The sequence below is a fragment of the Onychostoma macrolepis genome, chromosome 07, assembly GCF_012432095.1.
Source record: "Onychostoma macrolepis isolate SWU-2019 chromosome 07, ASM1243209v1, whole genome shotgun sequence".
NCBI lineage: Eukaryota > Metazoa > Chordata > Actinopteri > Cypriniformes > Cyprinidae > Onychostoma > Onychostoma macrolepis.
Genome location: NC_081161.1, coordinates 37515539 through 37532358, shown reverse-complemented (window position 1 = coordinate 37532358; position 16820 = coordinate 37515539). Strand labels below are relative to the sequence as shown.

Sequence of the window (16820 nt, the reverse complement as noted above, 5' to 3'; positions counted from 1 at the left end):
AAGACATGTTACAAAATATGTTTTATTAATTAAAGTAAAGGCTGTTATTTAGAATTTTCTATTTATCAATGAATCCTAAAAATGTATCAGTTTCCACCAAAACATAACACAGCTGTTTTAATTTGATGATAATAATAGCCTAGTAGTAAATGCTTCTTGGGCAAATAATCAAGACTTAGAATGATTTTTGAAGGATTGTGTGGCATTGAAAATTTCTAAATATTCTGCTTTGACATTAACAACAATAACTTACATTTTAATTGTATTTAAAAAGAAAATATTCATTTTAATACTTCATAATATTATTTTACTATATTTCTTGTGTAGTGTATGTGTAGTGGACAGGTCCTTAAGGAACTTTCTCTAAAAACAGTATTAATATTGGGTCTATATTACTACATTCATGCAAATTGTATGCATTCCAATAAACAATAATGTTGTCATGTTTTTCGTCCTATTTTACTGTTGCTGTCACCAATTTCTAATTAAACTAGTGCTAGGAGACGTTTTCCCTAACCCAAGAATGAACAATAAACTGTATAAATGCTGTACATAAACCACGCATTCAATACTTCATTGATTCTTAGAAAAACAGTGCTTTTATTTCTGATATACTGTGAAAAAATAATTACGTAACATTTTTAAAAAATATTGGAAAAAATCAAAGGGAAATAAAAAAAAAAATCAATAACTTTTGTTGTACATCTGTCAAACATTTTTTCAGCTACCAAGAACAGTACAGTAAGTCAACGTTTATTTTCTAAGACACAATTATACAGGATACACTCCTACCAGCAGAAGAAAAGTATTGGAGCAGGAACGTGAGAGAAGTAAATGAACAGATTACATAAAGATTTTCATATACTCGCACTCACGCTCAATCGCACACACAAAAACACACATACCGTCATCTGCACGCACTCCTCTGGCCTTAAGCCGGTTTATAAAGTGAGGGAATATAAAAGTCATGTTTTCCTAAGGCCACTCTTTATTTTGTTCACTCCTTCATAAATTCCTTCTTCTCGTCTTCGTGGAGCTTCAAGTTCTTAGATGGGATGGGGAATGCAAATACTGTCCAGTGGGTCACATGTCCCACAAGATATTCCCCAGGCCATCAATATAAAGGATGAGAGATTGGCAGCTCAAGCAGGTTCATCAAGATGTTTCTGGATCCTCCTCCTTGGTATCGTACTGGCTCCAACCAAGCTACTCATCGTCCTCTTTGTACTGTACCGAGTCAGAAAGTACCATCGCTGTGGTGTTTGTCAACCTTCTTCACGCAATTGAAAACATAACAATACTGCATTTAAAGAGTGCATCACATTGGATGATGTAAAATAATACTTGAAGTCGGAATTACACATGGGAAAGTATTTACAAGGCTCGTTCGAAATGTGGACGAAGACGAAAACTAGTCGCAGAGAGCGAGGACCTCACTGTTCAGAGGGGTTGTCTTCATCCTCATGTTTCTCCTTTGTCATCATTGCTTTGATAATGGCATCCTTCAAAACCCGTTGAAGACAGTTCATAGACCATCTCTGGTCCCCGTAAGGTAGTTTTTCGAAATACTTCAAATCGTTTGGCACAAATATCAGGTGTGTGTCTGTGTGAATAAGTGAGTGAAAGACTTTCCGCTCCCAAACCTCACATGAAAGTCCTACTAGCACGTTAAAAACCACTCTCGATCTTTGACCTTAAATTAGTTCCAATTTGACCTTTAAGACGAATGTGATAGCAGCCTGATCTTAGATCAGTAAGGGTGAGTTTGAATACCTAAGGCTGGATCAGTTTAAGACCTTCTCTACTGTTCCCAACCCTCAAAAACACGAAAAAAAGAAGAAAAACTCTAGGTCACTCGCGACCGAATAAATTCGCAAACAACGATAACAAACAAATCTGCATATTTTCTTGTTCGTTGAGGTGAATATCACCCAAATAAAGACTGATACTCTAATGTTGAACCTTTGGTCCAGAATCACTTACAGAAATATGACAAAAAAAGAAGATTTTCGGTAATATTCGAAACATAGAGAGAGAACGCTCTAGCCTAGTGTGCAAATGAGAGATTACATATCGATTATGAGGGTAATCTAAGCTAGAATACTGGAATGCAGTGCAAACAATGACCCCACTACAAAAGCACCATGGAAAAGAGTGGGGCATTCCTGTATATGAATATGTATATAGATTTATATATATTCCATGGTTCTGAACTATTTGTAGGATAGTGAACTAAATGGCTATCGCTGACCATGTCTGGAAACAGTTAAATGGCTTCCTCAACTTGTCTCCGTCATAATGTTAAAATTTAAAGGGTAATGTGTTTTATTGCAAATGCCAAAAAGTGCTTTTTTAAATCGAGTTGGACCTTTCTGCACAAATACAGCTGCTCTGCTTATGGATTAGCGTAACGCCGGTTGGTCGCTGTTTAACGAGGTAGCTCAGCAAGCTGGATAGCCAGGTAGATGCTGATTTACACACAAAATAATAAAGAATCATCTAGTCTCAAAATACGTTGCTTTGGTCATCAAGAGTATTATACGAGTATCGTGTGCTCTTCATTTCCTTTGTCGAATGCAGACCTTCATTTGAGAATGAATGGAAAAATAAAGATATATTTTGTGACATAGGTAACTGTGTACAGTGGGGTCTAAAAGCCTTCTTTTCTAATATTCTAACGTTTAATCATTTTCTAATAAATTGGCTAATTTTTTCAGTTTGTGAATTAAGGATAATACATCTTTAAAAAATGTAATTCTTTATAAAAATTTAAAAATAAAAAGTTATAAGATTTTATTAATTTATGTGACTTTTCCAGGTCTAGAAATCACACTTTTAAAATTGGGCTACCTTATACATTATCCATGTTTTTAAGGCAGCAGGAACCCTGGCTTTCCTATTTTTAGTAGGTTTATTATACTTTAATACTTGTTTTGTCTTATTTTAAGAATTCATTTAAGTCATCTTGAGACCCCTTGGAAGTCCCCTGGTTGAGACCCATTGCTTTAATGGATTTAAATTTGGTAAACACATTATTACTATACTTAAATGCATCATACAGAATTCAGCAGTTTGTCTAAAACATCTCCTGATTTTTCAACAGATTGTCCATGTAATCCAGGATGATTTAAGGACGTTTCAAAGAGCATCTTGGGCTTTAATGAAAGCAAGAATTTACTTTTGATTAGTGACGTAATCAATTAGCTTTGCCTGGTTCACATTTTTTTATTCCTGAAATTTTCAGTTCACGTCAAAATTTGAATAATAAAAAAATAATAATAATTTTGGTGGTCTCAGACTTTTGGACCCCACTGTACATTGTGCAATTTGTCATTAAATGCCCTTTAAACTAAGCTAAGCATAAGGAGAGAAGTTGAAGAAGCCATTGAAGAGAATTCATACATGTACTGTATCTCACATGACCATCTCTGACTATAAGCCTATAAGAGGCACCCTTCATTTCTCAGGAATTACCTCTGTGATCATGCTTATTAAAAGCATTCAGGATTTAGTGAACGGTATAAAGATCTTAGATCTTTTCTAGACACCAGTCTTTCTTGATTGTGACTTTCGCTTTCAGCTCCTGGAGCTGAGAAATAAACGCCAAGACACTCCTGCCCTGCCTTCCGTTCTCATTTCTCGGCCTCCGTTTACTTTGAGCTTCTCTTTGTTTGTTCACCCTCCGTCTTTATCTCCGTTTCATTCATTATTTCCATCCTGTGTATCTGTGTGAGTGTGTGTACTTATATGGCCGATATCGGCGTAACTTATGTTACGTACACGTGATGCTTCTCTTTTACACATGTGTCTGCATCCTCTGTGTGTGTCGGTGGGAATAATCGGAATGCTGGGAGGTGTAGGAGAACCGTGTGGAACTGCCGTATTTCCCAAGTCCAGTCTCTGGGGTTCCGGTTCCGCCTCCTGCGCCGACGCTCGGCCCGACTCCGTACATCTCATACGCCGGCCCGCCTTCTAACGGGGCGAGGCTAGGCGGACCAAAACCCATCCGAAATGTCGGATAGTGCGGGTAGCCGTAATTTTCGTATCCGAGCTGAGCGGTAGAGTCCAAGAGGCTGCATTCAGCGGTGAAGTCGCTAGTCTGTGGGCCAGAACTGGGCGGAGGCTGCTGGGACTGTCCGGCGCGGGTGAACGTGTTGAATTGGGCGTAGCTGTTGTGCGAGAGTCTGGAGGGAGGGCGAGGGTCGTAGCAGCCCGCTCGTGATCCCGGAGCCAAGCTGCTCGGTGTTCCTGGACCTGCCGTAGCTCCGGGAGCTCCTGAGCTACTGCTCACAACGGCCGCAGCGCCCCCTGGCTGTCCAGAGGTGCGATAGTCTGAGTAGTGCATGGATCGGGAAGCGGGACGTCCCTCATCATGGGTGGAAGCTCGCACGTTGTAGTAGCCGTTTGTTGGGTCCTGCAAAAGACAACAGGAATGTTCAGTGTAGCTCTTATATGTGAATTTTAAACGTGAATTTTAAATTCACTTTAACAACAAGGTAAAAACATGCATTGTGTTAATAACTGTTGGTGTTTTATGATAAATGTAACATTCTAGAGGTGGAACTAAAGATGCATTAAATTAATCAAAAGTGACTTAAAGACTTTTACATTGTTACAAATTGTTTCAAATAAATGCTGTTCTTTAGAACTTTCTATTCATCAAAGAATCCTAAAAAAAAAGCGTATCACGGTTTTCAAACAAATATAAGCAGCACATCTGTTTTAGAAATTGATAATAATGATAAATGTTACTTGAGCACCAAATCAGCATATTAGAATGATTTCTGAAGCATCATGTGACACTGAAGACAGGTAGTGTAAAAATGTAGACTAGTAATGGCTACTGAAAATTCAGCTTTTTAAAGAAAAAAAAAACAAAAAAAAACAGCAGTGTCACATTTTGAAAATATTTTTCCCATTCATTTTCTCCATATGGATTTAAAAAAATTCTTCAATAAAGAGTTTTAAGTTATGAACCAATCCTAACAAGCCAGTTGAATGAAGTAACATTGCAAGCTTAAATTTGAAACGAAAAGCATTTGAAAATCAGGGGGAAAAGGTATAAGACTTTTTTGACTGCCATAAAATAATTTATTAACTTTATTGTGGAATGAACTACTTATACGAAGCATTGCAAATAATATTCAGACATACCCAATTTTACTGTACATTATTGATTAAGCTAACTAATTGTACACTTCATTATATACTTTTTATTATAAATAAACATACCATATATTTAAATTTTCTAGCAAAATATTCATGCAGAAATATTAGCAAGACTGATTATTATCTATAATACTCTGATTGGTTGACAAATTATCTTGTTTTAGTTCAAATTTAAGTTAAAAATCACACTTATGGATTCTACAGCAGCATATCCCAACCAAAAACGATCTTGGACCTAATGCTTGGTCTTTTAAGAAAGGTTAATATGATGTGGCTAATTTTCTACAGAGAAATGAATAGGATTTTTACACATGGGACCCGACTGTTGAGGTCTATAGAAGCTGCATGCTTTAGTAAAACAAAGTCATATATCACTTATATTAGTATGCGCAGAAGTATCGGTGTGTCTGTTTACCTTGAGCTCGTAGTCCTGGCGTGTGTCCAGCGTGTCACTGCGTAACTCCTGTTTGAGGTCAATGTCATCTTTAAAAGGCTGGGAGGAGGGAGAGAGGGTCACAGAAGGTAAAAACTAAACCATAAACGACAAAGAGAGCAACCAAGAGGGGGAGAGAGATGCAACGTAAGAGGGGAGAAAACCAACAGGAGATAAGAGGAGGAGAAGAGAAGAAGGATATAAAGGAAGAGAGGGAGGTTGAGAGAGAAAAATAATTAATTTTACAGCTTTGGAAATGTTATTTAAGAGGAAATACATAGGAGGAAGATGATTAGTAATTCATTTTTGTAAAAGATAGAAGTGTCTTTGTTATGTGTTAGGCAAGTTTAGGAAATTTAGTATCGGTTATTATATACTGAAAGCATTGTGTAACACAAGTGTTTTTAAGGACAATTTGTTCACAGATCAAATCTTGTGGTCGATAATTGAACATTTCAGTGTTAATTAGTGTCAATGTTAATAATAAAAAAGTGCATTTCAGAGCATTTCAGTGCTGTTGTATCATTTTCAGAAGATTCACAAGACAAGGCACAATCACCACTGGCAAAAGACACAACATTACATCAAGATACATTTTTACTTAATATTAGCACAGTAATATTAATAATTAAAAATATTAATTTAATTAATAATATAAATTATGTAACCCCCTCACACACACACACACACACATTGCACAAAATGTCCAGAATACATTATAAATTATAATACTGCTGACAAAACTTAGCTATCAAACTGTTCACAAGTAAAAAATTTTTTTTTTTTAATGCAACACTGAATAATATATTTTTTAAAAGTTTGTTTTCAGGATAAGTAATATCTTATTTGAAATAATTCAACTATGATGTTAAAAGCTTCAAGTCTCAAAGTCCCTCTACATCCTTCAGTTATTGTTGTGTGTGTTGTCAAAATTACTTACAGAGTACATGGCCTTCACCATGCGTGTTGCAGTGGAGACGCTCCCAGAGTCTTCCTCCAGACTGTGGGTCTCTTTGTTTATGGTCTCTACCTTGATATCTGGCTTGCCAAGCGTGACCCCGCGACGACCTGGAAAGTAAACATCCAAGTAAACATCTGATTCATCACTGCCCTGAGCATGCTTTTTGAAGTGTTTGTGGCTATTACTGATGTTCGTAAATATGGCTAAATATGCCCTTGGGTTTTGTGAGCATTTAGAAACACTTTTACTTCTACACTCTCAAAGACAAACTTTGCATGTCACTGTTGGAAGGACTCACTACTTCAGATTATTGTTGGGTTAAATTAGGTGATGTTTACACAGCTCACTAGACAGACAGAGAAATTATTATATTGATATGAAATGCATAAAACAATATTTCCAATAATATAATGAAATAATTTACGTTTCAAAAGTTTGGGGTCAGAATTTTATTTTATTTTTTTAAGTTTTATTCAGGAAGGATGCATTAAATTTATCATAAAACAGTCAATGACTGAGACCTAAAAAAAAATTATCATGGGTTCTACAAAATATATTTATGTGTTCAACATTATTGATATTAAGAAATGTTTTTTGAGCTCCAAATCATATTAGATTGATTTCTGAACAGTCATGTTCCACTGAAGACTGGAGTAATGACTGCTGAAAATTTAAGTAAATAACATTTTCAAATACATTAAAACAGAAAAAAAATATTTTAAAATGTAATAATATTTCACAATATTACTGTATTTTTGATGAGCATAAGCGACTTTTAACAGTTTCACTGACCTCAAACTTTTAAAAGGTGCTCTGTAATTAATAATTTTTTAAATACCTAATAATTGTGAAAAAATTAAGAAGAAAAAAACTCAATGTCATTTGTAGATTTGTATCAGTGGTCTTTGATAACTTACTTCCTTTGCGTTGCCGATACAAAAACAGCACTAACGCTAGCAAACACAGGATAAGCAGAATCGAACAGCCGACGGTGCCTCCTGCAATGATCCCCACTGGCACTATTTCTATGCCAATGAAAAAGACAAAGAGAAAGATAAGCACCACAATGCATTTTTCATTTTTAGCCTTTTGTTGATGGCCTTTTTGCCTTTAATAATTCGGACAAAAAAGGATAGATAGGAAGAGGATAGACCAGACTCAGTGTGTGCCATGAACATGTGCATTAACCAATGCACTGTGGCTTTAATGTACCAGTATAACTGTACTCACATACTGTATATTAAATAGAGAGAGTACTCCTAACCTGAGCTGACGTGACCTGAAGCAGATTTAGGAGATTCCATTCAAGCTATTTATTATTGAAGACTGTGCTCTTTTACTTCAGTAGAGAACTCTACTGTAACTGTACTCTAAAGATGACGCAGTATACAGTGAATTTTTGAAGACATGAACTGTACAAAGTTTCATGACTAATGGACTAAACTGTACTTTATATATAGAACACTTTCTTTGTCTGATGCCAGATTGACCACACAAATGATTTCAAGATCACAAATTCAATATAACTTAAAATCACATGAGAAGTATCATATATGTGCATATGCAGGCACATATCCTCACCAGTCTCTTCCAGTGTGATGATCATGGTCCCAGGTCCGAATGAATTCCATGCAGTGCAGTTGTATGTGGACTGGAAGTCTGACTCCATGACGTTGTTGATGGTGAGGGTGGACAGCACCGCACCGCCCTGTGTGGTCAGTTTGCTCTGTTCCACTGTGTATCGTTCTGATAGGGTCCCCTTCTCTTTTTCCCACACATTTTCCTTCCATGCCCACACCTGGGACAAACACACAACAAACAAACACATGGTGTGAGAGATCACTCACATACACTTCACATTTAAATCTCCAGTATGTGCCATGTCAGCGATGGGATGAATTTTGGGAAATCTAAAGGAAGAAATGTGCAAGTTCAAGATGACACAGATAATTATTCTCTCTCTTTATATAAATAAATAAATAATTATATATGTGACCCTGGACCACAAAACCAGTCTTAAGTCGCTGGGGTATATTTGTAGTAATAGCCAAAAATACATTGTATGGGTCAAAATTATCGATTTTTATTTTATGCCAAAAATCATTAGGATATTAAGTAAAGATCATGTTCCATGAAGATATTTTGTAAATTTCTTACCGTAAATGTATCAAAACTTAATTTTTGATTAGTAATATGCATTGCCAAGAACTTCATTTGGACAACTTTAAAGGTGATTTTCTCAATATTTTGATTTTTTTGCACCCTCAGATTCCAGATTTTCAAATAGTTGTATCTCAGCCAAATATTGTCCGATCCTAACAAACAACAATCCTCAATTTCGATAAAAATTGACACTTAAGACTGGTTTTGTCATCCAGGGTCACAAATATATATACTTAAATAGGATCTGTTTATTTGCAAAAAGTAAAAACTAGAAATACATATGGAAAATATACAACAATCTTTATTTGGATCCACAAAATGCTTCAGTCACTTATCTTCCTGAGCTCCACATGAAAATATAAAAATACACAAAAATATAAAACAATTTATAATATAAGAATAATAATAAAAACATACTGTAGTGTTTTTTTCATATTTCAATTATGAAATTACATTTCATATTTATTTCACAGTTATTTAAATAACATATTAAAATAGAAACCAATTATCTCAATAACTTTACAGCTTCTACTGTATTTTTGATCAAATAAATGCAGACTTCTTTTAAAAACATTTAAAAAGTCTTTCAAATTCTTTTTGACTGTGCTATAATTTTGTACATATATAATAATAATGAAACTTCCGAAGGAAAATAATTTATATTCTATCAAGTAATGGCTGAGAAATAAATAGTATAAAATGAAACTAAAAAAAAATATGCAGTGGCAGGTCCTGCAAGAAGCAAATGGACCAAAAATAATACCGTACAGTACAACATAATCTGTACATTTCATACAGGAGTGAAAAAAGAAATCCTTTATAAATATTTAGGATTTAAAAAGCATATTCAAGTGCATAAAATGCTCCTGAACTGTATCTGCTTCACATTGCCCGCATGAACACATATTCCACGCCGGCAATGGGATAAATGGCCTTTCTGTGCTGAAACATAGGGCTGGATAATGGTGAGAAAGCACCAGTTCTTCTTTCAAAACCACTAAAACTGTTGTATTATTCATGCAGAGCTGTGAGAATATTTAAAAATGCATACCTCCACATGTTCATGGTAAGCTTCCATTTACCTCACAAACCAAGACATTTGAAAAGGCTACAGCATTAAAAGAACGACTTCTCTGTTCCCATATTTCATATTTCATAAATCTCATCCTGAAGATGCATCAGGACTGAGCTGCGAGTCATTTTAAATTAGGATCACTTGTAGTTTCAGAGAAGGGATGCGTCTGAAAGTAGCTGCATATATGCAGCAACAGCAGAACCATCTACAGCAGCAGAGAGTGTTACTTTGGGTTCAGGCCTAGTTTGAGTTTGTCTTAAACTAAAAACTCAAGAAACTGGTTTAAGGTGAGCTCATCTGGTTTCTCAGACATTTTGAAACCAGCTTTCCTGTGGGTATCCAGATGGTGAATAATAAGAAAACAGTAAAATATCAGTTGTTAAAATTGTTTAGGAATCTTTATGTACATTTCTGTGGAAAATAGCATAAATGTAAATGCAAGCAATTGTAAGGTAACTTACGATCTTGTCAGGAGGAGGGGTGCTGGCAATGTAACACTTGACTTCCCCTCTCTCCCCTCGAACTGCATACTGGACCGGTTCACTTGAGATGATGGGAGGACCTGCTCAAAAAACAGTCCAAAACAAAAAGCATAAACAACAGAAACTATATAATCAGAAAAACTGCTTAAAAACATATACTATTATGTAGCTGATATTGGTGGCTCTTAACTGGTTTTGCTTTAGGCAGTGTTATTTTAATATCACTGAGATGCTTTAAGAGTTTTAATATTTTGAATTAGTTTTTATATTTTCCGTTTCAATTTTTATTATTGTTGTTTTTGTTTTGTTTTTTAATGTCTATATAGTAGGGGTGGGCGATATAGCCTCAAAATTATATCACGGTATTTCAAAAATATTTGCGATAATGATATTTATGATGATATGCAAAAAAATATGGAACAACGTTTTATTTAACTGAACAACATTAATATTGGACAACAGGAATGTTGATGGAGCTTTTATTTTGACGGAAACCCGCAGGAAGTCCTCAGTGCTTCTTTTTGTTGACAGCAGCAGATTTATAAATTAATCTGATTACTAATTTGGGAAGATGCACTTATCACATTGTCACATGCCTTGTAAAAATTCAAAAAAGTGTTACTGAACAACTGACGAGTAACACAGTTTCAGCGCAGATTTCCCTCGCGGTTTGGACTTTGAACCCTGGCTAACAAGACAGCGTCGCGAGCTCCTGCAGCGCTGTTTGAATGCAATTCATGTGTGTATTAGAAAACATAACATTCTGCAGTGTATTTAATTGTTTAAGGCCATTTCGCGATTTTAATCATCATACAGAAACCAGCAACCACCACCACTGATATTGCGATATGACACTTTTTTTATCATGTAAAAATTTATACCGGTATTATCGTGGACGATATGATATGGCACACCCCTACTATATAGTTTAGATTTTTATTTTACTACATTGTTAAGCTAAATGTTGCCTTAAGAGTTTTTTTTTATATTTTATTTTATTTCAGTTCAAGTTTATATTTCAAATAACAAAAGCTTTTATGGTTTTAGTTTTAGTTGACTACAGTTTTAGTTGATCTGTAGTTGTAGTTTGTTTGTTTTTTTTGACCCAGAACTGAATTTGAATGTACAAAAAAAAAAAAAAACAACATCAACAACTATACACTGAAATGTATTGATATCATACTTTCTGTTCTCATAAAGGGATGTCACACAGCCTCTCTAAGCTGCCATCTGTCTTATTTGGCTAGCTTCTAACAAATGACAGATGAATTTCCACCAAAATACTGTTTGAGGATGCATGAACTTTGACATCACCAAGAAATGTGTTATGTATTATGTTATTTTAACTAAATACAATTATACTATTAGTTGCATTTTATTATTTGCATTTAACATGCTTTTGCCCCTAGAGTCTATGACCTATTTTTTTGGATTGTGACCCAACAGTTGGGTCGATGACAGTGATGGTAAAATCATCTGCTCAAATCGAACCCTTCTAAGTTGCAAAAAGTAATGAAATATAGGTCCCGAATATGTAATAATGATTGGCGAAACATCCATGCATTTAAGGGTTAACTGGTAACCTAATCAAAGCTTGATTAATCACTAAATGCAGAACTCACAATGAGCTAAATATAGATAAATACCTTGAAAGCTGCATGGTTTTAAAAAGTGTTTTATTATTTCTTAGCACAATAAGATAAAAGAGCTGTACTGACCGTTGACAGTGAGTGTGACCTCTGTCTCGCCGACTCCGATCCTAGGCACGATGGCCTTACACACATACTGACCAGCATCTGCCTGACTAACGGACTTCAGATAGAGCTGGTTATTATTACTCAAAACCTGAGCATAAGAGAGGGAGAGAGACAGAGGGAGGGAAAAAATGACTAAAATGCTGTAAAACATGTTCACTGTAGACATTATCTAAAAAGAATCAAATGGAACGAAGGATTGCAGCTTCAACATCAAAACACAGTTGGAAGATAAATATGAAAGAGAAGCAGAGCCAAGAAAAGAAGGACACATATGGAGAACACTCACTGAAGAGAGATAAAGTCAGAGGGAAAATGTCATAGACAAAAAAAAGTAAACTGTAGAGGAAAAAATGGATAGCCTATATCTTAGCAAGAGAGAGGAAAGAAAGAACTGAACGCGTAATAGAAAGGAGCTTTCACTAAACAGATCCACAGGCAGATGCTCACCATGCTTGAACCCTTTTTTGTCCAGGTTAGTGTGAGGGGAGGATTTCCCGCCCACTTGCAATTTAAAGTGACGTCTGAGTCTACATCCACTGTTACTGGTTTAGGCTCCACAACCAGGATAGGGCCAACTGCATGAAACATTGCATTTAATATGATTATTTATATGACAACTATGATTGGTTCCTCCCTATACCGACAAATTTAACAAGAGATGTAGATACAGTAGATAGATAGACAGATAGATAGACATTGCACTATACAGACACCTTAGGATGTTCTAGACTAGGTTGCATTTCTGAAGTTAATACTCACAGTGGACATCGACGAGTATGCTGACGTTTGTGCTGCCCACAGCATTGAACACTTGGCAGGACACAGGCTCAGTGAAGAAAGAGTGATCAGCCTTGGTGACAAAAACACTCTCTCTCGCCCCCTGTATGACCACACCTCCCTTTGCCCACCTAGCAAAGCCAAAAAGAGCCAATCAGTGACGCATAAGCAGATATATGAAGAGAGAGACCCATGAAGCATGTACAGAAAGGAATTCAAGGGTACAACTGCCGTAACAGAAAATAATTGAAGATATATGGGGCTTAATACTACTTAAAGGACATCTTTATCTCCCTGATAAAACAAGTCATTAATTTTTCATCTCACGGAATGTAAAAAGAACCACTTTAGGCATCACATTTAGTAAGAGACATACTTATAACCCATAATAAGTGGGTTGGCAGTAGCTTGGCAGGTGAAGGTCACTCTCTCTCCTTCCAATACAGAGCGAGGCTCAATGGATAACGTCACCACCGGTGGGTCTGCAGAGAGCATTCAGAATACATAATAAAGCCATAGACATTCATTAGACCAAAGGCAAGTTGAAGGACTGACGGTAAGGAGCTGGAGTGGACGTGGAAGTCAACGCAAGGGAAACTACTAATATAGTGCCAGAACGTAGATGAATGTCATTGTTCCGCCTAATGGTTCATGCTATCATCTTAAAGGGGTTTTAACCTCTAAGAAGGTTTTCATGTGCTATACTTTGTAAAGCTGCTTTAGTACAGTTTGTACCATATTGTGGGTTGAGAAGACGGCCTATGGATGCAGCACCAACTGGCCAGATGTGGGACGTCCTTCTCTCTTCCTACACTGTAAATATGTTTAGTCTGTGCTTCATGTGGTTTTATTCAAGCCAAAAGGATTATTTAATATGACTGACTCTACCTGACTAAATTAGGTTACACCAGCAAAAGTCATTTTTAAGGGTTAGATCAAATAGAAATAGACATTTAAGAGAAACAATTGCACCAGGAATGGGCTGGGACTAAAAAAGAGCTCTGTACTTATACATTTGTAATGTTTTTTTAAAAGAAGTCTATTGCGCACCTCCTAGTGATGCATTTATTTGATCAAAAATACAGTAAAAACAATATTATTGTGAAATATAACAATTTATAATAACTGTTTTCTATTTTTAAAATGCAATTTATTCCTGTGATGATAAAGCTGAATTTTTAGCAGCCATTTCTCCAGTCTTCAGTAATCATTCTAATATGCTGATTTGGTGCTGAAGAAATGTATTATTATCATCAAAGTTAAAAAAAAGTTACAGTAGAGCTTAACATTTTTTATGTAAACTGTAAAAAAAAAAAAATTCTTGATTTTTTTGTATTTTCTTTAAAAATATTAATACATTTTTATTTTTTTTAAGTTTTGAATGATAGTGTATGCAGGGTATAATCCATTTTGTATATACAAACTTTTATATATATATATATATATATATATATATATATATATATATATATATATATATATATATATATATATATATCGGCACCACTGGCTTCCTCAATGGTGAAACTTTGGCACTTTTCCCTTTCCTCATGAATGTTACTGAAGCTGGAAAGGGTTTTAGACTTACGGTGCACATCGAGGGTGATAGTGGCCCGTTTGCCCATCGGCACGGCCAGGTTAGTAGCGACACAGGTGAAGTTCTTCCCCGTGTCTGTATCTACTGGTGAAATGGGCAGGTAACTGCGTGTGGTCACGCGTTTCCTGTCTGGAAGCACCTCCTGCATAGCAAAAAGACACAGAGCATATCAATACCTCTGTGCTTAGGTACGTAAGCTATTACATACCTACAAACTCATGGATGTTTTGCTTTACATTTACATTTACTCTCATGAGTGTGTGTGTCTCACCGTGGTGCTGACGGCCCCCTCTATCGGCAGGCCGTCTTTCTGCCACTCTATGACAGAGGCGGGTTTGGCTCCGCGGGACACGCAGCTCATGTTGTATGGGACCCCTGCTGTGAGGAGGATCTCCGGGGCCCCCTCAATCACCGGCTCATCAGGAGGAACTACACACAAACACATATGGAGTTCAATTATTAAAAGCAACATCTCATAAATCTATTCATTTCATAACACATTAACCCCTTCATTCCATCACAGCAAACATCTAAAACAGCAAGCCTTTAGCATGCACTGAACATTCAGACTCTCTTCTAAGCAAACACACAGCACTCACTGAGGACGGTGAGTTTGGCCCGTCGTGAGCGCAGCGCTGCCTCCGTGGCCTGGCACTCATAGAGAGAGTCATCTGAGAGTTCAGCAGCTGAGATCTCCAAATTATACTGCCCAACATCCACCAGCCGCAACACTCGATACCGCGGCCAGGCTGCAAGAGACAAGCACACACAGACCACAACTCGCCACTTTTAGTGATGATTTTGAGACAGATAGTCTTCATTTTAACACAAATATACACTAAATCATGAAAAGTGAGTGGTCTGATTGGCTTTTAGTGTGTTGCTATGTGGTTTCTATATGTTTGCTGCTATATGCTTGCTAAAACGTTCTGAGTAGCTGTTCAAAAAGAATTTCTGAAAGGGCAATAAACTAAATAATAAACAAAACTAGTTTTAATTTTAACTTGAGAGTCATGGTTTTAGAATGTCATGTCATATGCAAGATGCTGCAATGGTCAAAGATGTTCATCTAGCACATGATTACACAGAGAAACAATGGAAAAGCCATACTAGGTTTTTCGGGGGGGGTGTTTGTGAAAAAAGCCTAACCTTAAATCGCATATTCTTGTCTCTAGAAATCTACAGATTTTTTATTCATCCACTTTGCTCTGACAATAAATAGCACACTTCTCATCAACAAACCACTTGATTTGTGGTATCAATCATATCTGCTTCAAAAATGGTGTGAGACAAAATACACGCTTGATTTCCTTAGAGGTATGAGATTTGAAAAGAAATAAACTCTTTACTAAGAGATCTGAAATTTGAAGAAAAAAAAAACTTGCTCTAAGCCAGGGGTGCCCAAACTCGGTCCTGGAGGGCCGGTGTCCGGCAGAGTTTAGATCCAACCCCAAATAGACACACCTGAACCAGCTAATCAAGCTCTTACAAGGCATACTAGAAACTTCCCGGCAGGTGTGTTAAGGCAAGTTAGAGCTAAACTCTGCAGGACACCGGCCCTCCAGGACCGAGTTTGGGCAACCCTGCTCTAAGCAATAGTAACAGTGACGTTTGCCTACTAACAAGGGGAAAAAAAAATAGCATGCAGTGCGGTGATGTTTTCCACCACTGAGTGGCAGTAGAGTTTGCGTGATATATGCTAACGCTATGACATGGACATTTCCAGCTTCTGCTGCAAAAGAAATGACAAAAATTCTGCTGTGAATTACATCACGCATCCCCAACCCACACAGCCCTCTCTACTGTGGGATTGAGTTATCAGTGTGTGCTGTGCGCATGTATTTCTGCGTGTGCACATTTGTGTACGTGTGTTTGTGTGTGTGTGTGTGTGTGTGTGTGTGTGTGTGTGTGACTGCAGGATTTGTTCACATGCTTTTATATGAAAGCCACGGGGACAAACCAGTGAAGCATTACTGTGTAAATACAACTACACTGAGTCAAAGTGAGAGAGAGAGAGAGCGAGCGAGAGAGAGAAATCTTCCTCATGCCTTTTAATGAATCTGGCAAATGCAGCAAATGTAGTTTATCAGGTCCACATTTATCTATTTATAATGGCAGAGGTTAAAAATACCACATCCTGCCCTCACTGTTCTCATGACAGTCCACACGGAGTGAGAAAAGATGAGCTAGTGGAGCAGAAAGCAAAAGAGCAAAGGGGAAGAGCCGACAAAAGTGAGACAGAAAACAAGCAAACAGGGAAACATGGAAATCAGCGAAAAAGATGACAGATGAAATTGAAGGATTGTACATAGGGAAAACAGAATAGGAGGAAAGAAATACACACATTCCTACATTTTCTGAAGAAAAAGTGTTCCTGAGCGATTGCTAAGGTGATCTGGGTAAATT

At 36.6% G+C, this 16820-nt stretch overlaps 1 protein-coding gene across 2 annotated transcripts in view; it reads right to left on the bottom strand.

The window, feature by feature from the left end:
- Positions 1-592: 592 nt before the first annotated feature.
- Positions 593-16820, bottom strand: part of kirrel1a (kirre like nephrin family adhesion molecule 1a) — a 35924-nt gene continuing 19696 nt past the window's right edge. Inside the window, exons 3-15 of one of the 2 annotated variants that reach the window (XM_058783125.1) lie at positions 15014-15163; positions 14686-14843; positions 14406-14556; positions 13194-13299; positions 12800-12948; positions 12488-12615; positions 12002-12128; positions 10263-10363; positions 8145-8361; positions 7481-7588; positions 6543-6670; positions 5585-5698; positions 593-4414 (exon numbers count right to left, since the gene is read on the bottom strand). In XM_058783125.1, the coding sequence (XP_058639108.1) occupies positions 3797-4414; positions 5585-5698; positions 6543-6670; positions 7481-7588; positions 8145-8361; positions 10263-10363; positions 12002-12128; positions 12488-12615; positions 12800-12948; positions 13194-13299; positions 14406-14556; positions 14686-14843; positions 15014-15163 (2255 nt within the window). In that variant the 3' untranslated portion in view covers positions 593-3796. The remainder of the gene's footprint in view (positions 4415-5584; positions 5699-6542; positions 6671-7480; positions 7589-8144; positions 8362-10262; positions 10364-12001; positions 12129-12487; positions 12616-12799; positions 12949-13193; positions 13300-14405; positions 14557-14685; positions 14844-15013; positions 15164-16820) is intronic. The other variant, XM_058783126.1, reaches the window with a different exon arrangement.